At 39.6% G+C, this 25266-nt stretch overlaps 1 protein-coding gene across 3 annotated transcripts in view; it reads right to left on the reverse strand.

The window, feature by feature from the left end:
* The window catches only part of mettl22 (methyltransferase like 22), a 53913-nt gene extending 34290 nt beyond the window's left edge, over nt 1-19623 (reverse strand). For all 3 annotated transcript variants that reach the window (XM_012879559.3, XM_036148573.1, XM_036148574.1), the window contains exons 1-6: nt 19562-19623; nt 14612-14775; nt 12803-12998; nt 7552-7700; nt 5140-5180; nt 2710-2854 (exon numbers count right to left, since the gene is read on the reverse strand). In XM_012879559.3, coding sequence (XP_012735013.3) covers nt 2710-2854; nt 5140-5180; nt 7552-7700; nt 12803-12998; nt 14612-14717 — 637 coding nt within the window. In that variant the 5' untranslated portion in view covers nt 14718-14775; nt 19562-19623. The remainder of the gene's footprint in view (nt 1-2709; nt 2855-5139; nt 5181-7551; nt 7701-12802; nt 12999-14611; nt 14776-19561) is intronic.
* Between the last annotated feature and the right edge of the window lie 5643 nt (nt 19624-25266).

Consider the following 25266-nt stretch of genomic DNA (forward strand, 5'->3'; position numbering starts at 1 on the left):
ACAAGAGGAGATGGTAGAATGAATCGCTTTGGGCATCAGTGTTTTAGATTCACGAGCGAGACAGAACACGGAAGCTCCAGTACCGACCGGGACGTGTGCTGACCTCCTCTTCAACTGTACTAAGAAACGTATGATTCAGTTATTGAAGTGATTCGGTTCAGTTTGTTCACTCGATTGATTCATTCAAAAGAATGAATCATTCAAGAATGACACCACACTAGCGAGAACGCGCATTTGAGGGGCACAAGTGTGGAAGTGTGAGTATTGGGATAGGGAAAATGTCTGCAGTATTTATCCATTAATCTAGCTGGGTAGGGAAAATAAGCCTGTTGAAAAACTCTCAAACCTGACGACCCATGAGCAGGGTCTTTGGTACCTGCTCTACATATTAACACGGCCTCAACGGTGCACAACAGATCATATTATACCCCCAAAACCACAGAAAGATGACATTTGTTGTCATGGCCCCTTTAAGATTGTGGCAGATTCTAAACTTGAACGCCTGATTAGGACAGTTTTAAAATCTAGCTTTCTTTCAGGATCTAACACCACAACCACCTCTCTGAGCTGCAGGTCCAGATATGGCATCAGGTCGGACGTTAAGATCTTCTGCTGACCAACTTGCAGGGGTCTTTCTGGACATCTTTAACCTATCCCTGCAGCTCACCACAGTCCCTGCCTGCCTGAAAACATCCTTTAGCATGCCCGTTCCCAAAAAAAAAAAAAAAAAACATTACCTGCCTCAACGACTATCATCCTGTTGCTCTGACCCCTGTCATCATGAAGTGCTTTGAGAGGATCCTCCTACAACACATCAAGGACGTAATGCCTGCTGGCCTGGACAGCCTGCAGTTTGCCTACAGGGAGAATCGCTCCCTGATAGTTGCCACTTCACTCAGCTCCAACTCATGTCCGGCATCCAAACACCTATGTTAGGATGCTCTTCATAAACGTCAGCTCAGCCTTCAACACTGTGCTCCCAGACATGCTGCCTCTGAAGCTCCACAACATGGCACTATCCACACCTCTCTGCTCCTGGATCAGTGACTTCCTCAACAACAGGCCCCTGATGGGGAGGATAGGGAAACACATCTGCTCCACTGATCCTAAACACAGGAACGCCGCAGGGCTGTGTTCTTAGCCCTGCTCCATTCACCCTCTTCACCCAGGACTGTTCTGCTGTCCGCCCCACAAACACAGTGGTGAAGTTTGCAGACGACACCACTCATCTCCAACAATGATGAGACCCACTACAGAGATGATCCTGCAATCTCACACAGCAGAGCTCCAGGAACAATCTGAATCTGAACACCAGTAAGACCAAGGAGGTTATAGTGGACTACAGGAGGTCCAGGAAGACTGAACACACTCCTCTCTGAATACAGGGGGAGGTAGTGGAGTGTGTGGACAGAATAAAGGTCCTGGGGATTCACAAGTCCTTCTACCTTCCTGGTCTGTCAACACCACCACCTGGTAGAGAAGCCCTAAACTGCTAAAAAAAAACTTTACAGAGCTACAATAGAAAGTGTTCTCTGTCTAAGCATGTGTGGTTTGGCAGCTGCACAGTGCAGGAGAGAACGGATTTAGCAAGGGTGGTGAGGACAGCACAGGGGATTGTAGGAATGCCGTCTTCAGGATCTAGACCCAATTTATGCCGAATGAGTCCAGACGCATCTCCACTGATCCAACCCACCTGGGCAATGCACTGCTTGTCCCTGTCCCATCAGGTAAACACTTCAGAGGCATCAAATCCAGAACTAATAAACTCAGGAACTGCTTCTTTCCAAGAGCTGTGAGGGCTATTGCCCCCTGCTGAGAAGTTTGTGGTCAATCCCATGTTACAATCACACTACTGTTATTGCCTCTCATTCTCAGGAATAGCAAATTGCACAATTCTGTAAATGAACCCTCCAGATCACTGCACAAAAATAACCTCATTACTTGAGATTCATGAGGGGCGGACTAATCTATCTAACATGGCTCATATCTGAGCAATGACTGATATCAGGCTCTAGGACTTTGCTACGTACTCTTATATTTTGCATGCTCTAATGTATGGAAAGAAACTGTAAATAATAAGTTTGCTGTGCTTATGTCTCATGTTACTTGTTATTTTCTTTTTCTGTATAGCCTAAGTCGGTGTCTGCATCAAAGGTAATTTCACCATGGTACCATATGGTGACAGTAAAGGACTGTTGATCTTGATATACACATTGTAGTAGAACTATGTAAAGCAATGTGTGCTAAAAACTTATACTGTTATGCCTGACATGCTCCTTAAATAAAGAATGAATAAACTAAACTGGGGAGAAATTAAACTTGAGAAATGACTCAAATAAAAGCTATGAATATTAACAAGTAAGAAACATTTATTATTCTGCCACCAAACATACTACCTCCATCACTGAACTGACTAATCTGATTTGGTTCTGGTTCCTTCAGTAGGAACAATGGAAACTAGCAGCCAGAAAACTACACTGGCAACTGGAAAAGGTTCTAACTTCTTAACATTTGTTTGAAAATTTAAAAGTGTGACAAAAACCAGCAGAAATATTTAAATGTTTTGATTTTAAAATTTTAGTAGAACACTTTTGTAAGCAAATATTGTTCCTAAATGGATAAATATAAATGTTTATGAATTCAGTTCTGTGTTAATTAGTAGGATTTTTTTCTACCATGAATTAGCAACCCTACCTAATGGCATCATACCTGTGCAGTAGACTGTTTTGGCTGTGGTTGCCATGACGATGCTGGTTAAGCCTGTCCCTGCTCCCAGCTCCAAGACGGTGGCCCCTCGGAACATGTCTGGCTTGGAGAGGATGAAGTCAGCCAGGAGAAGGGCCCCTCGCCAAACCTTGTGTAATCCAAACCACATTAAAAAATCAAATAAATCAATAATTAAGTGTCTGCTTCATTTTACCCTCAACCCTCAACTAAGCTGTATTAGGAACCCCTAACACAGCTTAGTATTACAACAGAACAAAAATCTAACAAGAATGCTTGTTAGACTATTCCCTGAGATCCAGGGAAAGGACTTCAGAACTGTGGTGATGTGCTCTACTTTCTTATGACCTTCTTACACTGTGTGATTTTAGCTATCTTATAAGACTACTCCACAACACGACGTGGATTTAATTATGTTTAGTACGATGTCAAGTTTCTTGTGTGCACATTGTACGATGACAGTTTACTACTAAATTGCTAATGACATACGACAATAAGTAACTTCATCAGTGTTGGCCCCTCTTGGGGGCCCTGCTTTGGGGGCCCCTTTGGGGGTCTGAGGTTATGGGTTCCCCGGCGCCTGCCTCAGTGCTCCGGGCAGGCAGATCTTTGGTTCTTCAGAACCACTATTGTGCATTTTTCTTTTGGATAAATTTTACATACACAAGTGCACTCTCACAAACACCAACAGGTGCTGGGTTCCAGGTACTCAGTGTTCACTTCTATACAGAAAGCCCGTAATTTATTTATTTATTTACTTTTTTTTCTCTCAGCTATCACATTATACATGTCAGACTAAATAATAATACATATAATTTAGCAATGGTATCAAGGTGTTACTTTATTGTATCTGTTATACTATATCCGTTCGCTGTGCTGTTCTTTTTACATCTCTCTTTGCAGGTGATGAAGCAGACTGAAGACGTTTCATCATTCTCTTCATTTTATCTCCTCTTTCTTTCACCTCTTACTTTTTTTTCTCTTCTTGTTCTTCCTTTGCTCTCCTACTATCTCATTGTAGTGTCCACATAATTTGAAATACTCCCCGCATAAATCGCATGAATCAAGTGGAGCACTATGGCGAAAGCTGACTGCTCCACTTGTGAAAGTAAAATCTATCGAGCTCTATTTGGCATTAAGACAACAATTCTTATTGCCACATTGTTAGACAGGACACTGGAAAAAAAGGAAAAGTTATTAGGGAGATAGAAGGTCTACTTTGTCTTTATGTGACTCTAGAGGTTCTGGTCTGAGCCCATCACAACACCCAGATTTTGGGTGTTTGTAGTAACATGCTTCATATCTTCCATAAGTCTATCATGGAACTGCAATCTCTTCAGCCATCATCTGTTAGGGAAGCAGCATCAGAGCCAGTGACTGAACAAAGCTCAAGAAGGATGACTTATTTCTGGGGACTGCTCTAGAACCTCTGGAGATGCAGAGACTGTCCTACAGCAACAGTGTCTTCAGTCAGAGGCTTCCTAAACCCTGCTGTAATTATGACCTCCCCAGGAGCATGTGTAACCATGTATGTAAGTAATGTACATGCTTACTTAAATATAAATGTGTGTATGTGTATTTATGTATGTATAAGCACAGAAGATATTATTCTTAATATTATAATTATTTTATTTGTATTGTTAATCACAGAAGGCTGCTGAGTCCATGAATAGGGTAGCCAAGTATAAGCCTTGGCTTCAGCATATTCATTTGTTTTGGTAAATTATGAGTTTGTCAAGTAGTATTTTTGTTTTTGCTTCGTTTTGTAATGTTGTTAATTTACCTTGACCACAGCCATCAGCATCTACAACATCTCTTTAAAGAAGAAACCTGAATAATAAGTTAAACATTTAATTTCCCTTTGGGATTAATAAAGCATGTTTTAATCTGAATTGAACAAATGGATAATTTACCAACTAACCCCCACATAAAAATAGCAGCACAAACATGTTTGACAGCAATTTAGTTTGATTTAGAAAATGTGGCTAACCTTTAATAATCTCTTTAAACCTTTAGTAAAATATAAAAAATTTAATTAAAAAATCTCCTGTTAAAAACGAGATCAGACACATGATTATATCGTCATGATAAATAAAACATAAATAGGCACAAAGAAAATGCATTTCCTTTTTACCATGACTATCTTATGAACCAGCTTGGTCTTTAATAAAGTCTTTTATTTTACATTAGCTGAGGAAATCCTCATTTCATATTTACATGATCTGAATTTTTCAGTTAATTATTATATCTCTGTTTCTGTATAGACAATTATGGACTTGTCTCTCAAAATCTTTATTCCGGTTTTGCACATTTCTTCTGATATTTTTAAAGATAAACAGATCTAAGTGATGTGTTGCAAATCTAACTCACGCCAAAGTAACAGAACATATTTATCAGGTAGGATAAACTACTCACCTGTTTGCCAACATCTTCCAAGGGAGTAGCCATAGTGTGCTCTGTAAACAGATAGCATTTATAGAATATATTGTGTGCATAAACCTAAATAATAAAGCATACTAATGCTCTAAAGTCAATAGTCAATATGTGTCCAACTGAAATATTTTATTCTACCCATAAAACCACCTGATAAGTCATTTAACACTGGATAATCAATGATTGTTAATCAGATGACTGAAGCAAACAAAACTAAATAAGCAGAACTAACTCAGTAAAGGGAAGTCACCATTGTTAATTTGAATTATGTACCAGTTTTACATGTCTATGTAGATTCTCAGTTATGCAGGTCAGGAAACAGACTTAAATTGGAAGCAACCGGACTTTTGCTCAGTCACCTATCCAGGAGCCAATTCTGGTGGCTCGCAGTTGAGCAACCTGCAGTTGAGCAACCTGCAGTTGAGCAACCTGCAGTTGAGCAACCCGCAGTTGGAGTGCTGCTGTTTTTAAGGACATGGGGGGCCATCCTCCTAGGTGCATTCTAAGTCAGATGCAAATCAGTGACCCAAAAAAATGTTGAAGGGAGCACAGAAAATGTGAACGGGAGGGGGTTTGGGGGGGGGGGGGGGGTTCTCAATCACATGAAACTGTAATCCGAATGAGAGGGGTGGTTTATTCCGATTGACAATCCTATCAGCATACATATAAACGGTTGTCAGAATCAAGTTAATCTGAATGTGGCAAACTGACGAGTGCGCACATGTGCGCCCGACGTAAATGTGACGCATTTCCGCTTTAAGTAGCTAGATAGTATGTCGGGAAGGGAACTGTTTGTACTCCCAATACCACATTTCCATTAGAATCCTTAAAAGAGGTCAAAATTCTGATTGATTTAGTAACATTTCAATTGTAATTAGGACCTGGGGCGAGTTCCAGCCTGAGTGGTGAGAGATTAAATTAACTCATACAATACTGCTTTGTTTGCTATTTTTTGTTATTCAGCAAAGACTTGACCACTTCTTTTTCTGTATTTTTTTAGGGAAATTTGATAACTCCTTGCATGTCAGAATGGTTCTATTCTGAATAAAGCCAGGTGCTTATAAATGCACATCATGATCGGATTAATTGATTGTGTACCCATATAAACGTTAAAATCCGATTGTTTTTTAATCTGAATACATTTCAAACTGATTAGCTATGTTCTGCGCCTGTAAACATAGCTAATGACAGCTTTCTCCAAACAGTCCTTCATATTCAGTCATGATAAAGGGTTTCAGCGGTGATTGAGCCAAATGGAGGACAGAGTGCTTAACTCTTTACCTGACTCCGCCAGATAGATTTGCTCCGCATATCCATCTGGAAACCTTCCGTTGAAATAATTTTGGGAAGGGGCGAAAATACTGGTTAGCTGATTGGCCTATGTTGGTGATAGACGGGCCAAATGAACCAATCAGCTTCGTCGTCGCTCTGTTACGAGCGACGACGAAAACACAACCACAAGCCAAGCTACTCTTGCTGCTGCAGGTAAAGGCTCGTTAGCTCAGCAAAGAAATACTCTGTAATTCCGATAAAACTTGCTCGATAGCCACGCTAACGCTAGTTTCATCGGCTGAAGCCGCCATGTTGTTTAGACTGAACCGTCGATCTTCTCGTTGCGTCACACCTCAACCCGCCTCAAAGCCAACACTGATTGGACGTTCGTTTGGTGAACGGCTCCAAATTTTCTTTAACGGAGAGTAGCCAGACTGATCTGCGAGTGAAACCTTGAAAGCTCGCGAGATCAGGATGGTCTCACGAGGCTACTTAACTCTAGCTGCAGTCTGATTGGACATCAGTATTTTAACGTACTTCCCATACACTATATATACAACTTTGACTTAAAGAGGCTTTTTACTGGGGAACCAAACAGCATGTTGTTTTGAGCACACCAACTCTACAGTAGCATGACAGACAGCCTCCTCAGAATGCTTTCACAGCTACATTAATGTGGAGCAGTTAAGGCCCCATGTGTAAACCACGGACTGATTATGTGGAGAAAAGTGAGACTTGCAGAGGCTAACCAAGATGAAATGTTCAGGTGACACATTTACTGGGATGAACTTATAGACACATGCTTGTCCACATCAGAGTAACAATGCTGGTCAGAACCATAGCAGAAATTAAAACATCCATCTGAATGGTGCCAGAATTTCAGCTTTACAAATTATACTTTTTGTTGTAAGGTGTCATTCCCCACTGTTACACCCTCCTTTTTTGAATTTTTTGATTTTCTTTACAGAAAGGAACATATATTTATACTGAATGCAATTTTTAAGTACTTTAATATTTGATATCTGCCATGTCTTGTGCACATCAAGTTATCAGAAAAGCAAACAAGAGATCCACCCATACATTAATAACCCTAAAAGAAACTGTATACATTTAGATTCTTACCAATCTTTATGATGTCTTTTGAGCAATGACCCTCTTCTTGATCACTGTCATCATTTTCCTCCTCTTGTTCCAGGTCAGGAACAGACTGTTGGAGGATGATCGGACATACCAAGTCTCTGTCGCCATCATCCACAGAGTTGTTTCGTGGTCTGTGGAATCAAAAGAACATAAATATCTGTGGATGTACCAAAGACTTGGCTAAGCTTTACACAAACTGTTATATTAATATAACCTTTCGCTCCTTTTAAAAATTATTCCATACATAACTATATCACAAATGAAGCACACTTAGTTTTCTCCTGCCAGTCTTCAAATATTTCTCCACTGTCAATTGAATTCAGTTTTATTCATATAGCGCCATTTCATAACCCATGTCATCTCAAGGCACTTGTACTTTATCTAAGGAAACCCAGCAGATTCCATGGGGTCTTGACAAGCAGCATTCACTCCTGAAAGAGTGTAGAGCTACAGGAAGAGTCGTCTGCATTGTCCATGGCTTTGCAGCAATCCCTCATACTGAGCAAGCATGAAGCGACAGTGGAGAGGAAAACTCCCCTTTAACAGGGAGGAATAACCTCCAGCAGAGCCAGAACCAGGCTCAGTGTGAACGCTCATCCGCTCGACCGAATGAGGGTTAGTGAAGACAGAGCAGAGACACAGAAAGCACAGAAGCACACATTGATCCAGGAATACTGTCTATGTTAGAAAGGGTAATAGCAGATGATCTGCCGCTCTGGATGGTGTCACAGGTAAAACAGAACACCAGACCAGATGTACCTACTTTGAAAAAAAGGAAAAAGGAAAAAGAAAGACAGAGAGAGCATAAAAGTTAGAAGTTGAACAGTAGGAAAACTAAGCAGTGATAGAAATATTTAATGTCCTCCAGCAGCCTAAGCCAGTAACAGCATAACTACAGAAATAGCTCAGGAAAATCTAAGCCACTCTAACTATAAGCTTTATCAAAAAGGAAAGTTGTAAGCCTCTAATTCCAAATCAAACATTTCTGGTGATGAATGGAGCAGAGTGCTCTTTTATCTTTTCAAAGTGTCTGTGGTTTGCTGGAGCTTTGTAAACCTATCCAGCATGACTACTTAATTTCTGACATCTGTTTTTTTTGCTGCTGCATGGCAGAACCTTAAACTCAGCTACAGGAACTTATTTAGGAAGCAACAATACCCTTACAACAATTAACGGGGACATATCATGCCCTTCACTTCTTCCTTTTCACATTGAAATCATTCAGTTGTGGTTATAAAGTGGAACGGCAATGCTTTTAGATTTGCTTCTGGATTCCTCGTTAATTTGCCCTGCATTCCCCTTCTTTAACCCCTGTTCTGAGGTGTATCTGAGAGCATCTCGTTTTGGTGCCGTCTCTTTAAATCTAAAGGAGGGACTTCACACCCTGCCCCTCTCCCAGTTGCAGAGCAATCACTCGACCACGTTCTGTCATTCTTGTAGCGGTTTTGTAGCTGGGGCAGTGTAATAAACAACCAAACATTTTGACTTGTAGCTTCAGCCCCCTTCAGCTTGGACTACAAAATTGCTCAAATAAATAAAAATGGTGGATTCCCAACATTGGAGGTGGAAAGCTGGAAATCCACGACCTTGTTTAGCAGCTCTGCAGCAAATACTGTGGTGTAATTTTGCACAAAACATAAGAGAAAACAGAGAAAATGAACAGGTTGAAAAATATGACCCAAAAACAATATAAAGATATCTACAGAGCTCCTGGACAGACTACATTCAAATTGTCTGCCCTCCTAGAGACTTTAAGTACACAACAAAATTGATTTAAGGGCTAAAATTGTTGATTTTGCATGATAGGTCTCCTTTAAGGTCATTTTTGCTGACACTGAATGACTGGTGTGTCCATGTCCAAGCTGTGTACAGTTAGCATGTAACGCAACTAAAGCTAAAACTTGTTAGCATGCATTATATTATATATTATATATATTATATTATATTCTTCATAGCAAGCCTGATTAAACAGTTCCTCAGGTTCTCCAGCACAATGGAGCACTGTTCAACAGGGCATGACTACAGTGGCTTTGGTCAGAAAACTCCTCACATTTTAACCTCACTGAGAAGCTATGGCCAGTGATCAAATACAGGCACAGAAACAGAAGCGATCCAGGATAAGTCTTAGTTACATTTCCCCAAGGAATGTATAGACAGCACCATGTCCTGTGACCATCCTCCAATAAGCAGCAGAATTTATAATCTTTTGTAACCTGGATTTTATTATTATCATATTGGCTTTGAAGCAGAGTGGCTATTTAGTTTATCTTAGTTTGTTCCTGTTTATGTGTTGTTTAAGCAGACTATTTGTTGATTCGTACAGTTTATTTGTGGGTTTGTATGTTTTTTTTTAAATTTTAGTTAAGAAAGTTCAGTTTGTTATGTTTGTCTAGGCTTCCTTGTCAATCTGTTTTAAAGAAAACATTTATCTTGCTCAGATCATAAAAAACAACAACATCGGCTGCCATAACTATGCAGACGACACACAGCTCTACATCACCATGTCACCAGGTGACTATGAACCAGTTCAAGCACTGAGGAAATGTTTAGAAGAAATCAATACATGGATGTGCCAACATTTTCTTCAATTGAATAAAAACAAAACTGAAGTAATAATATTTGGACCAATAGAGGAGAGATCAAAAGTTAGCACACATCTTCAGTCGCTTCAGCTAGGAACCACTGATCAGGCCCGAAATCTGGGTGTAGTGATGGACTCAGACCTGAACCTTCAAAAGCATCTAAAGACAATTACAAGGTCAGTTTTCTATCACCTGAGGAACATTTCCAGGATTAAAGGCCTAATGTCTCAGCAGGATCTGGAAAAACTAATCCATGCGTTTATTTTTTGTCAAATTGATTACTGCAACAGTGTTTTCACAGGACTTCCTAAAAAGTGGATCAGACAGCTGCAGCTGATCCAGAACGCTGCTGCCCGCATCCTCACTAAGACTAAGAAAGTAGAGCACATCACCCCAGTTCTAAAGTCCTTACACTGGCTCCCTGTATCTCAGAGAATAGACTTTAAAATATTTCTGTTAGTCTATAAATCCCTGAATAGCTTAGCACCTAAATACATCACAGACTTGTTATCAGTGTATCAACCCTCCAGACCACTAAGGTCTTCTGGCTCCAGCCTACTCTGCATACCTAGAACCAGAACTAAACACGGTGAAGCAGCATTTAGTTCCTATGCTCCACTTATCTGGAACAAACTTCCAGATAACTGTAAAAGTGCAGAAAGCCTGAGTTCTTTTAAATCAAGATTAAAACACATTTGTTTAGGACTGCATTCGACTGCACTAGTTAAACTGTTCTACTGTTTTTAATGTTCTTTTTGTTTCTACATTTTATTCCTACTTGCTTTTATTGTGTTTTATTTTCCTGTATTTTAATCATGTAAAGCACTTTGCATTGTCTCTGTACTGAATTGTGCTATATAAATAAATTTGCCTTGCCTTAAAAGAAATGGCAGAAAATAACCATCTTAAATTCCTATCTGTCTCCTTTCACTCTTTAGGCTCACATTAGTCCCCTATCTCCCAGAGATTACTGAGAGGATGTAACATCACAATAGATTTGATCCAGAAGTCCACAACCAGCATATCATAGAGAATTAAACTTATAACGAGGAAGGAGTAATACTTGAAATATTTACTATTTCATAAAATTTGACAAATTTACAGATGAAACTTTTAGAAGCCCAAATAATATTTTCATGTTCACTAACAAAAAACTACAGCAATGTCTAGAACCACATTGTAAAAGCAGGCAACTCAAGATCACTCACATATTAAACTTTTATCCTTAAAGCTGCAGTAGGTAACCTTTGTATCAGTTATTTTTTACATTTTTGTTAAAACTGTCAGTAAGGGGGGAAAAAAAATCTGGCTTCTCTGACTCATCCCAGTGGTCCTACTGGGGGAGGGACCAGCACAGTGGGCTTGTTCTAATTTTCAGGCTAAGGGCCGGATTTTCAAAGATTCCAAATAATGACCACTAAATTGAGTTGAACCATGAGAGCAAAAAGTTGCCATGTTGCATCAAAGATTGCGTTCCAAGAGGATAAGAAGCTCAACACAGATTTGATCCGCCACATTTAAATGAGTAAACTACATCTACTGCTGGCAGTTTGGGAAAAAGGAAGTTCAAATCCTTCACATAATCACTCCAGACATCCAACCCACAAAACTGCTTTTAATGAATGGAGAACTTCTGCTGTTAAACGTTGTCTTAGAGACAATAATTATTATTCTAAAGAAAAAAGGTGTTATGTCAGCAGACATTCTGTAAAACAAAAGAAAAAAAATTATTTTATGTCTCACTTTAATAAGAAAATATTACAGCTCACAAATCAGATTTACCCCTGTTTATCATTATTCTACCGCGGTTTGTGTATCAGTGATGGTAGTCATGTTAAATGCAACAGCTGAGCAGAGCCTCTACCGGCCTTTTTACTGAAACCTCCCTCCAGTCGTTGAAGGATGGTAACAATGATGACGATTTAAAAAAAAAAGTAATAACAAAAATAGGTCTTTCCATGTTTTACCCCGCCTCTCCCCCTTTGACCTCTGGAGATAGCCACCAGCTTCACCAAGGCCCTGCACAGATAAACAGCTCGAGAAAATGGATGGAAGTTACAGAGCAAGTATTGGAATACTAAGGGACGATAACTTGTGGACCCGCTGCTCTAGAATGACTACATCTCCTAGAATAACATACAATCGCGCAGTGAGACCTGCGCAGTGTCCTCCCCTCCTCTCACCAACACGGTAAAGTAGTTTTTTTCCTCCCCAAGGTTTAACATCTTTACAGCCAGAAGGCTCTTCTTAGGAGGCAGTTAATATTCAGCTGTGTTTATTTACAAGTACGCCACAATGTGTAGGATCAGGTTTGGTATTTTCCGCCGTATTGCATGAAAATGAACACCGTCATTAGCATGTGATCTGCATATTCATAATGCCACTTCTTTGTTCTCACTGTTCTGCTCATTTTAGAAACACAGATTGCTTTGCTCCTGGTTTGTTGATCAGCTTTGTACAAACTAATCACTTTGCACCTGGTTTAATACGTACAAACCTTTGGAAAATCACACCCCAAGTCTCTTTAACACCATCCATAAATCTCCACATTGGTCTTTCTCTTTCACCTTTAGACATTACTAAAAAAAGAAACAATTCTTTTTCACAAAACCAACATTGTAACGTCTACTGTATTGTTTCATCTTTCATACCGATGTGTGACATCAAGGTCTCCGTCTTCATCCAAGAATGGCTCCACGGTTCCTTGACTACCTTCCTCCTCATCCTGTTCATGAGAGGCTACTCCGTCTGTCCTTGGACTCGTGTGCTTCTTTTTGTTTGTTAAACCTTTCCCAGAATCACTGTCATCATGACTTTCTGCCAAGATCCTAAATCTGGACATAAAAACTGGACAGATGGACAATGTTGTTCACAAGTCATTCTTTCCAAATCCGAGTTTTAAGTTTCTAACAACTGAAATAAACAGTTTCCAATCAAGCCCAGGAACTCCAGTGCATCTCTAAAAACAGCATTACTAGCGTTACTGTATTGTTTGTCACATAATTGTTTTATAACTATATAGAAATCTTATAATATTTATTAACAGTTGTCTTTTAATCTTTTTACATTTAATTCAACATGCAAAACACTGCTAAAGGCTGCTTTATATTAATCTAATTTAATATTTATCCATTTAGCAATACAAACAGGCATTAATGCTCTTGAGAGGATATGATTAAAAGCTATTAATATTGAATTTCTGCTTTTTTTCGTCTGTGCAGACCAGGAGTCCTGGACAAGTCTTTAGGACACAAGTCTAAATCAAATTGTCATCTTTTATTTTTACAACTTAAGAGCAACTCAAGTCTGTTTAGATCCTTTGGATCATTTTTAAGATACCTGCGCCCTTTATGTTTGGTGCACCTAGTGGAGACTCCACTGAAGTCTGAATAGCTTATTAAAAAATTGTATTAAAACGGTATAAAAATTGTTAACGTGAGCCAATAAGATCTGTTTGAAAAAGCTACATTTTATGATTTACTGTATGTTTCTGAATCTGTGTTATTGTTGCACTGATTTAGACTATTGTACAGAATGTTTGTGATTTTTTTAGATGATTTAGGATTTGAATAAATTTGTTTGAATGGGATAAAGTCAACAGAGCTGAATGCAAACTGGATTTAAATTAGAGCAGTTTGTTTCTGTGCAAAATTAAGAGTTATTAAGTGTTCTTATTTGGAGTAGGGCTGGACAATATAGAAAAAAAGCATATCAATAAAATAGAAATCATATTGATTGATATAGATAATTATCAAAAATTAAAACCATATATTTTAAGTGCAGCCCTAGGCGTTTTATCCTGCTGCTTAATGGCCTATTTTTAAGTAACGAACACACCTTTATTCAGACAACCTTTTACCAAATTCCAAGTTTTAAAGAAGAAAAAAAGAATGCATGGTCTCTGAACTCTTTGAATGGGGCGGAGCTTGGTAATGGAGCATTCCTGGGTCTTCGTTTGTGATTGGTCGGGAGGATTTAATGACTGTAGTATTAACCTACAAGATAGGCTATAATTCAAAAGGAAGGAAACTGTTCCTCTATTGAACTTTTTATTAACCCTTATTTTTTTCTATTGCACCACAAATCTATTGATCAACATGTATTATTATTGAATTATCGTCCAGCCCTAATTTGGAGTTATGTGAAAAGAATTGGAAAACTAAATTAAACATGGTATCTGTTTTTTAATAATCTTCTAGTGTCTATTTTCTGACCAATGCACCAAAACGGAGCAGAAAATGCAGGTTGTCAAAGTGTAACTAAGCAACATGTGGATTGGTAATCTGCCTCTCTGTGATTAGTTTTTGTAGTCTTTGGCAAGTATAGAATCTGCTGCATTACTTCGTGACAGCGATCCATCACATCCATGACAGGAAGATTGTCCAAAATGATTTCTTCCAAATACATGTCCGCCACATCTGAATATACCAAAAGGCACTAGAAACTGTTATCATACACACCTGGCTGCCCAACACTGGTGAGGCGTGTCATGAGGTGGTGCGTATTGGGCAGGTGCATGTGAACGTCTGACAGCACGGTGTCATGTTTAAACGTGATCTGATCCATGGGTGGTCAATTAGACTCTTCTAATAGCAGATCCGCCCAACCATCGCCTTCCTATAACCTGCAGACAGGACACACACATATAGAAGGTAAACATTAATATGTCTGCAGAAAAGGATCTAAATTAAGAACAGAAAGCCTGGTTGATAGATTTAACCTGAGTGGATTACACAGCATCACAATGTCTTTCCCAGACAGATTTCCCTGTGGCCAGTAATGGTTTTTGTGGATCCAGTGAGTGTGATAACACATCTCTGTGATAACCTCCCTGTCACTACAGGTCTGGGGTCAGGGCCCCCGTTCTTAATATGTTAACTGGTATATGAATTTATAGGATATTAGGGCTGGGCAAGTTAACACGTTAATTTCGCGTTAACTCATTAGACTATTAACGGCGATATTTATTTTATCGCGCATTAACGCATGTTGCTCACATGCTTTCAGTCAGTGTCAGTCAGGCAGCACTCTCCCGCTCCCCCTCCCCTCTCGTACATGGCTCAGCGGCGTCAGCCAATCAGCACGCAGGCTCAGCCTGGCCCGCCCACTCAGCTCTCACACAAGCTTAACAAACAAACAGCTGAAAGAGACCGCAGCAGCGAAAAAACATGAACAGAGGAAGTAGCACCGTTTGGCTTTATTTTAATACCGTAAATGAAATCAAGCTGTATGTTTTGTAAAAAGCCGGTTCATTTCAGTGGAAACACAACAAATTTATCTAAGCACGTGAAAAAACATGAAAACGTCGAGCCCCAGAAACGGAGAGAGGAGACGAAACTTCTCTCATTGCCCCGACAGACCCACTGACGTCTCTGACTGAGGCGTTTCAGTCCTCCAGGGAACATCCAGGTAGATCAGTGGATGGATGGATGGATGGATGGATGGATGGATGGATGGATGTTACTGGAGCCCACACATAACATGTAATTAAGACCTTGAAAGAACCCAGTACATATATTAAAAAGTGTTATTTAAGATAAGATAACATTAGCTAATCCTTTTTTTATCCCAGGACGGGGAAATGTATAGGATTAAAGCAACAGGCAGGTGCACACAACACAGACAAAATTACATAAGGATTGAAATATATAAGAGGTGGATTAGCGAAAAAACACTGAACATAACATTATTATTATTATTATTATTATTATTATTATTTAATTGTAATAATAAAATAAAAACCACAAAACCCAAAAGGTCAACAGTTTCATGATACATCAAGCTTAGGGACTGGCTAATATACAGCAGGTCAAAAAAGGCCATATTTTGGCTGCAGTGCTTGCTGTTCTCTTATGAAGAAAAGATCAACTAGTGCACTAAATTCAATAGATGGGTTGAAAATATCCAGTATAAAATAAGTGCTACAAATGTTACAACACTTTGGTTCATATGGCAGCAGAACATTAAAATAAAAGTGCTCTTTACACTACTTTTGAATTCATTCTTGGAGTTTGTAAATACAATGTGATTAATCGCGATTAATCGCGATTAATCAGGGCGATTAATCGCGATTAAATATTTTAATCGTTGCCCAGCCCTATAGGATATATACATATATATGAACTTATAAATGAAGTGTCAAAACCTTCCTGCTATTCTGAAGGCAATCAGTGTTTAGTTTGAGGCATTTGTTGATTGCAGATTACCGTATTTTTCGGCCAATCCTGCGACTTATAGTCAGGTGCGACTTATATATCAATTTTAAATGGTAAATCATACTGACCAACATGAACCAAGTAGTAAACGTTACCGTCTTTAGCCGCAAAAGGGCACTCTGGGCTTGTGGAAACTATATGCTGCTCCTGTACCACTTAAAAATGTATTAAAATATTAACTTATAAACAACACAGACTGAACACTGTACGTATGTTGTTTCGCTGTTTCAGTACGCATTCACGCAGCGGGGCGTTGAGCGGTGCAGCTCGATGGAAACACACCATCTGTGAAGCTAATAACAGCTAGCGTTAACTTACAGGTCTGTTGTCCAGACGGTTCACAACTTTGCTCATGCTGCACATTCAGCATGGAGTTTGCATGTTCTCCCTGTGCATGTGTGGGTTCTCTCCAGGTACTCTGGCTTCCTCCCACAGTCCAAAAACATGACTGTTAGGTTAACTGGCCTTTCTAAATTGTCCTTAGGTGTGAGTGTGTGTGTGAATGGTTGTTTGTCCTGTGTGTCTCTGTGTTGCCCTGCGACAGACTGGCGACCTGTCCAGGGTGTACCCCGCCTCTCGCCCATTGACAATGCAGAGAACATTTTTTGTAATAAACGTTCTGTCCAAGTCGTCCAGAGATTCATGAAAGTACAACTGAAGGAGAAATTCCACTCCACTTTGTTCAAGAAGTTTGCGCACACTAACCATCAAACTTCACATCCTCCGTGACTGCTCCGTTCTGTTCACATACAGAACAAGTCCAATTTTCTGCTCAGTTCCAGTCTGTCGGACTACAGCCAGGTCAACCTCCACAATTATAATCGTATCAAACAGGAAAAAGAACGCTAACAACATGCAGTTTATCAAAGTAAAATAGGGAAACGAGTGATCAGTAACTACAAATTAAAAACATATTTTTTTAAGTATTTCCTGTTTTATTTAAATATGGGATGCAAACTACTGTTTTTTCCACTAAACAGGGAAGCAGATTTGTCATTATATATATATATATATATTTACACACACACACACACACACACACACCAACCTGAACGTTTCTGGTTATTCATGTTTTGTTCAATCAACTGGTTCCATTATACAGGAAATTTTTGACCAATCTGTGTAACCTGACCTAATCTGTATAATATAATTGAGTTTGTCTTTGTAAAGTGCCTTGAGATGACATTTTTCATGAATTGGTGCTATATAAATAAAATTTAATTGAACTGAAAAATGACAGTTGGATAGGCGCTCTTCAGCGGGGATAGATCCCCTGACACAGGACAGCAGGTGCAGGTCCTGGTGTTACGGATTATGAGATTACACAGACTGGGCTGTTACCATTGAAACTACAGATAGACAACAGACACTGGAGACACAGAGCCTGACATGCTTAGATTGAGCAGAATGACTGATTAGGGGAGGATGTGTCAGATCTTCTCCACCCCTGTGATGAAAGTAACACTGACATCATAATGTGCACGCCCTGAATGGGTGTACACAATTGGTCCTACCTAATGTCTGTGTGAGTAATGAACAGGACTCTCTGACTCTTCAGAAATCTACTCGTAGCGCATTGCTGGGTGAGAGTCCAGTACTGAAGCTGTAAACATCCCGCTGCCTTTTAATTAAATATGTTAAAATAATCGTTTTAGTACTACAGACGTCTACAATATAAACACCATATTATTCAGGCAAAGAACCTGGGGTGACCGCAACCAGGTCAGTTCTTTATCACTGGTCAGACAGAAGTACAGCTGCAAGTAACAGTCATCCAGCTGCAGCTCGTGGAGCAGGTGGTAATACTCCTTGAACTGGGAGTGTCTTTATAAGCCCTTTGTTATCGCGTGAACTTGTAAATCTCGCATACGCTCTCCTCGACCTCCAAGGAACTCAGAGCGGAACAAGACAGAGTAACTGAGGATGTAGTAGGCATTACTTTTCATGGAATAATATTCCTTTTAAAGTGTCCAAACTTGCTGGTTTTAGTGCTGTGCAACAACTAAAGTGACCTGATTACAGAATGCCTTTACTCTCTTCATATTATTTAATAAATTACACCATTTCAGTGCAGACTCCGTAGTCAGCTGACAGAGCCAACCTCTTGGTTGTGCTTGCAGACACACAGAAAAAAATTGTCTCTTTGATCTATGATATTGCTGTTACAGTGCGCATGAACCCAAACCCCAGCACAAACACAAGCTGCACAAATAATTAAAGATGAAATTATAACAGTCATGAAACTATGAAGACGGCCCTCTGGATCATTAAAACCACTAAACTCATCAGTTGTAGTAAATCCTAAATGATTTTTCAATTTAAAATTATTTACTACTTTGTGTGATGGGTCACATGGACAGGGGGACCCACACTGGCCTCCATGCCCTAAACCTGCATCTTAGCTCGCTTATGCCTTGGGCCAGCTCTGAATTTGCAACCTGTCATCATCATACAGTGAAACAAGACTATTCACACTTTGCTAAGCCAGCTTGAGGTAGAATTGTAAAAATTTACAACAACCTGGTAATATTTAGAATGTTTTTATGCCCTGACACTGAAAGCGTAGACTGGAAAGACGGTGGACTATTATGTTGAAGGTCTCTGTCTGGAGGTTTATTTTTAGAATGCCATGTTGGTGCCACCTGTCTACAAAGATCACTCTTTCAGCCAGCGGGGTGTCCTACTAACTGGATGAATGGTTATAAATTACTTTAGAATCATCAGCATGCAGTGTGAAACAACCCTGATGGTCAAAGCAACAATATAAGCCACATGCCTCTGCTGTGCTTGATTCCACCAGAGAAAACAGTCGACTATCAATGTCCTGCAACTTTTCCACCAGATCCACCCTGTTCCAGCAAAGCTCAGTCAACTGGTGGCGGGCTCATTAGCAGCCCTCTGCAGAGCACGACCACCCGCGGCAGAAATAATTCAGCAGCAGCAGGAACGCTTCTTAAAATTTGGTCCAGTAGTTCTCAAGCACCGGAGCTGGAGACCCCTGCTTTGAATCATGTCTCCCCCTGAGAAGGCACTGCTGTCAGGACTGCACGTGCACGCCTCCGACCACAACACAGCTAGCTGCGGCTAACGCTGCTAGCCTTTACATCTGAGCATCATGCACGTATGCTTTGTTTTCACCGGGAAAGTGCCACACGTGTTGAGGAAGTAACTAACACGGGCGAAAGGTTCACTCACCAGCGGTACCTCTGGGGCCGACATGACAGTCTTATGTTGCATTCACGTACCTCGGAATTCAAATCACTTCCACACCATGAGCTATATCTCCGGTTTTTGTTAACCAAAATGTTTTGCCTCAGAAAAGAAAAGAAAAACACGAAAAGCCCTGACTTCCATAGTCAACATTTTAACAGTACAACGTGATTAGAAGGAGTTTAGATTTACATTGTGTCGCATTTTGTCAGACGTGGAAAATAACGAGCGCGCATCTTACATTGAATGCAACACTTTCGGTTAATATGGTGCGTTCAGTGTACCTCGAAAACTTAATGTGTGTCCAACTTTAGTGGTGAAATGTTAGAATAAAAAAAAATTGAGGACTTGTTTTAATGACTCCCTGGAATCACATTTTGCAACAGCTTTGAGATTATAAATAGCAGTTTAAAGTAGACTTAACCGAATTAGTTTTCCTCAAATAAAATTAGAGAGTATTGAATTTAAATCAGATTCTAAGCAGAGACTAAAAGAGAATAAAAGTCAATGTTTTTGGCTAATCAAGGGTCATTAACCTGATAATTATTCAATATGTAATAGTAATCGGAGGCAACACAAGAAACATAAAATACATTGCAGTCTATTCTTTGTTTAATACTTTACATATCAAAAATTGATTGTAGAAATCAATGTTCTGTTTAAAGCCCCAGTGTGTAAGATTTACGTCCATGTAGTTGTACGCTAGATGAATTACAAAAGGCAGAGACGCGCGCCCTGGTTCCTCGCCGTTAAGCATGTAATAACTACTATGGACACCATAGCGTGTCATAAATGTGACAATGTCAACACCCTGCACATGTTCAGGTGTCCCATAGCTCGTCCTATGTTAACTAACAAACAAACTAGCTGTCTCCCCTACACAGAGCAGTGTAGTGGACAACACAGCTCTGTTTCTAACATAACGGCAAAATAAACTTCACTGTTATGTTGAAATAACTTACCTGTCCAGCAGAAAACCTGCAACCTCCACATCCGTTTTGAAGCCCTGCTCCCTCCTAAAATGTCCCCAACTGGTAAAAGCTATGCCGTGATAGACTCAGTTATTACTTTTTTTCTTTTCTTGGTTACTTTCTCTTCCTTCTCGCTAGGCAAAAAGTATGAATAGTGCTTTATTTCACCAGAAAACGATCTATCCAGGGTCGTCTTTGCTTGTTTTATACTCCTCTACCTATTATTATTTGTATACAAATGGTGTTCATATATAGGTAAAATACACAAACCTAAAAAGTTTGTCCCATTTTGGCAACTGTAATCAAAACATTACAATTTCCATCAGGTATTTATAAACAATTGATTCTAAGCTATGAGAACACTTCAATTTTTGATATGATTGTTATCAGTCTTTGGCAGAATATGTATTTAAGAAAACAATACTTGTTGCTAATACAACAGCAAATTAGTTACACGCTGTTCCTTTAAGAACATATAGAATTGAAATTGGATGCCATTCAATAAAAATTGAAAATCAGTATTTTGGCTGATAATTTTAAGTTTAGACGTCCCAGACAGATTTTTTTAAATCCTGCAGCCCCACAACATTTCTTATAGAAAATACATCATTCTGTGTGTGACAGTGGCGCAAGAGTTAGGGAGTTCGTCCTGTAACTGGTGGGTTGCTTGTTCAATTCCCTGCGCCAACTGGCTTAGTTGTGTCCTTGGGCAAGATGCTTCACCCATGGCCCCTGCTGGCAGGGGTCAGAGGTCCTGGTGGCACCGATGTACAGCAGCCTTATTATATACAAACTTGATAAAGCCATTCACTGTTTTTTATACTAGCATGATGCAATTAAATTAGCATTTAAACAACTACAATCCTAAAATTGTTTGAATGTTTTGTAGTATTGAGCAAAGCTGAGAGATCAAGGCAGACAAAGGTGACAAAAAATGACAGTTGGTCCTTGACAAGCTCATTTAACTTGCTGGTCCAGATTACCTGTGCCAAATCGACTGATTATTGTCATGACACATGGAGGATATCTGCTGTGAAACCCAGCACCTCTTTACATGCCCAGTATGTCTCACAAAGAAAAACAAAAATGTAATAAGATAATTAAATAAAGCAACATTTTTCAATGCTCCGGTAACACAACGCTTGATCAATAAAGTCTTTGTGCAAATTTAGCTACGAAACATAATAATGCCTGAAGCTCAGTATTTATACCGCGTATGCTCCCATCCTAACATGGAGCACAGACAGAATCTTCTAATTGTTTTCACCAGGCTAACTGCAGCCCCATGCATACTACAACGATGTCTCTATGGTTGCTTTTTGTTTGGTTTTGATGTTTTTTTCTCTCTCAACAGTAGCTGCATCTTGCCTGTGTTTTGTTTAGCTGGATTGCCATCCTGGAGGGGACTATTGTCTGGCCTCCTCCTGCTGGCAACCTCATGTTCTTCTATGGATGATACACTTGACATGAAAGCTGGCTCGGAGTTTATTTGCGTGGCTGTGTCTCTTTTCTAGATGAAGCCACTTCAGGACCGACTTTTACAACCAGCCTTTAACTTTTCTATCATATTGACCTGTGAATGTTTTCTTATCTGAGTCACTGTTGAGTTTTCCTGCATGGATGTGATCAGTGTCCCTCACTCACTATAAACAGGAGAAGGTTCTGGACTAGAACACTGAATGAGACTTTTATGCTGAATTGACAGGAAACTGAAAGCGAAAAAGAGATGAAATTAACAAAAAACAAAAATTTTGTTCAAAGAAATGTGTGCTATTTTGTATGCAGTGAATGACCTGCATTTTTTATTTGATTTATTTTTGTGTATGTGTGTGTGTGTCTCTGCTCTGTCTTGTCAAACCTCCACAACTGTTGATCTTAACTATAATTCCTGATATGTCACCCTTTAAATCACAAATGAGATATCTCAAGAGGCATTTTGATTCTCCAAAATGTGCTTAAAGATGTTGTGAATCATTTTTCTTAATAGCCAGAATATAAATCTTAAAGAACAATTCGGGATTGTCAAAATGTAGTTTTTACTAGTCAAAACTTGTTTTTTTGATAACTCAAATGTAATCACGGAAGAAGAAGCCGATTTTATGTTAAAACGGCCTGCTACAGTGGTCCTCACAGCACCTCTGACCCATGTGTACTCTCATTTTGGAGACAGGGGATATATGTGATCATGAATTGGTGAATAGCAGCCAAACTAGGGCCAGACAAGAATTCAATAACAATATATATCACTCGATAGGCGTGTGGTGTAATACAAAAAAAGGGTCAATAAAAAGTTAAATTAAAGAACAGTGTTTCTTCCTTTTGGATTCTAGCCTATCATATGGGTTAATACTACAGTCATTACACCCTCCCAACCAATTATGAACGCAGACACAGGAACCTTCCATCACCAAGCTGCACCCATTCAAAGAGTTCAGAGAACTCTGAGTAACAATTTTTTTTTGTTTAAACTTGCTGTTTTGGTAAAAAGTTGGTTGAATTAAGGGTTGAGTTTGAATTCCATGTTTGAGTGTTTTTTATCTAAAAAACCTCCTGGTCTCCCTCCCTCCTCAGAATAACAAGCTGGATGCACAACCTGCGAGGAGTTTCAACACAGGGCCTCTGTGACGTTTAAAACTGCAGTCAAGCTCACTTTTTAACAAGCTCTTTTAATGTTGACAACATTTGTGCTTTTACCTCTGAAATATGCCTTTAATAAACTCCTCAGTGAAAAATGTTCATATTTGCTTAGCTTTTTCTCCATGGTTTCTATTTCACCGTGAAAAAAACAACAACCAGCTGGGCCATTTAAGATGCTTCGCATTGAATATTCATGGTTGACTCTGGGTGTGTGGAGGGCAGACCATGAGGTGGAACCAGGTAGGCAAAACGTTTAGGCTCAGAGTGTGATCTAAAAAGGAAAACTGTGTGCTGGGGTGCATGCAGTGGTTTTATGAATTACAATTTTTTTTGTATACGTACGTGTTTAATATGGACTCCAGTCCAATCCTCGTGAAGCTCCCCCTGTTTCTGGAATGGATTTTACTTGACAATCCTCTCATGTGGTTGTTGCTGGCGCAGTTTTTGTTTACCTTCCACTCAACTTCCTATGAATGTGTTTCACCTTTTTCACAATATTAAGAGTTTCTGAGGCAAAGAATCTTGGGTTGTCAGGATCTGTATGCCATAATCATTACAATTTCAGGAAATGAAAGTTTGAAATATGTCGCATTATGTCTGATGAATCTGTTGTCAGGATCTGGGGGTTTAGTGTTTGTTGTGGCCGCCTTCCCCCTGTGTCTTAACAGTTTTTGGCCACTGAAGGGCGCCACGGGCTGAGGTGGAACCTCTGCACCTCTGTTTTCCATCTACTCATCAGGACGAGTACAACAGAAGCTATTCATAATTACCACTAACTTATCTAAATCCCTTTTCCCCGGTACGTTTCTGTCTGTCTGTGCAGACATAATTGGAGAATTAATCTAACTGTAAAATAGAAATGTTAGAATGTAACTATGTGAGAAAATGAATCGACACTCCTAAAAGGCATCCTAATGCATAATCCAAACACACTCCAAGGCGGAACAAAGGGAATTACTTATTGGCTACTATAAAAACATGACAACACTCCTCCTGTTTAAGTCAGCTTTGACCTGCAGTCAGGAACTACATGGAAAATTAAGATCAGGGTCCAAAGGTTGCTAACTGATTATCACTATGGATGGGAATAAAGACCCCGGCTACACCTGTTCACCGTGTGAATGTGCCTTCTGAAGACTTTCTTTAATCCAGCTTCCGGGATCAGTAATATACAATGACCCAAACTTATTGGCCAAACAAAAGATTTACGTCGTCTGACTCCCTGACCACTTTAGCTGTTATCTCTTCGCCAACTGCTTGCTGTAAACAGACTGGAAAATAAAATAAAGAAATATGAGCATATTACAAGATGTTAGGGTAAAATGTCAGTCAGTCCTCCTGTAGCTTTACACATCAAGAAAGAAAAGTTATCTGGTCCTCAATCAGAATCTTACTGGGTCATAAAGTAACTACGGCCACACAGCGATATGGTGCAGCTAACCAAAAGCACTTACCTGATGATCAGTGTGACTCGTTTTATCAATACAGGACTTTTGGCAGTCGCTACTCTACAGTTAGCATAAGGGGTTGTGTTAACACGATGCCAGGATGGGGAGACATTGGCAATAACCTTAGAGATGTAACTGTTGCTGCTCGGCGGGGTTGATTTGCTCTTTTCCGTCCTTCTGCAGAGAGAAGGATTATTCCGCACAGCTGCCAACCTTCTCCAGGGGACATCCAAGCCAAATTACCACAAGGTCAGAGCATGAAATGCTCAGACATTAACAAATTCTCAAAGAGCTCCATCTCAGGCTCTACAGGAAACTATTAAAGCTGCTGTCAGTCCGTTTCCTGTGCTGCAATGTATGCTGGAATAATAAAAAAAAAACAAGTGTTGTGTTTGTCTGAATATGAAGAAATAAAACACCTTGTCTGGAAAATCATATATAAGGACAAATTTCCCCCTGGAATTTAAACTTTATGCTCTCTTGGTGCCCCAGCAAGTGGTCAAATAATTTATTAACTGAATAATCAAAAAGTTGATCAACTGCCTTCAGTACAACAGATTATCATGTGGAGTTGAGTCACTCATTAGCGCAGACAGAGTGTCTGCATAGTATAGGGTTCAACTTAGTGATGTTA

The sequence above is a fragment of the Fundulus heteroclitus genome, chromosome 16 (genome assembly GCF_011125445.2).
Source record: "Fundulus heteroclitus isolate FHET01 chromosome 16, MU-UCD_Fhet_4.1, whole genome shotgun sequence".
In the NCBI taxonomy this organism is placed as follows: domain Eukaryota; kingdom Metazoa; phylum Chordata; class Actinopteri; order Cyprinodontiformes; family Fundulidae; genus Fundulus; species Fundulus heteroclitus.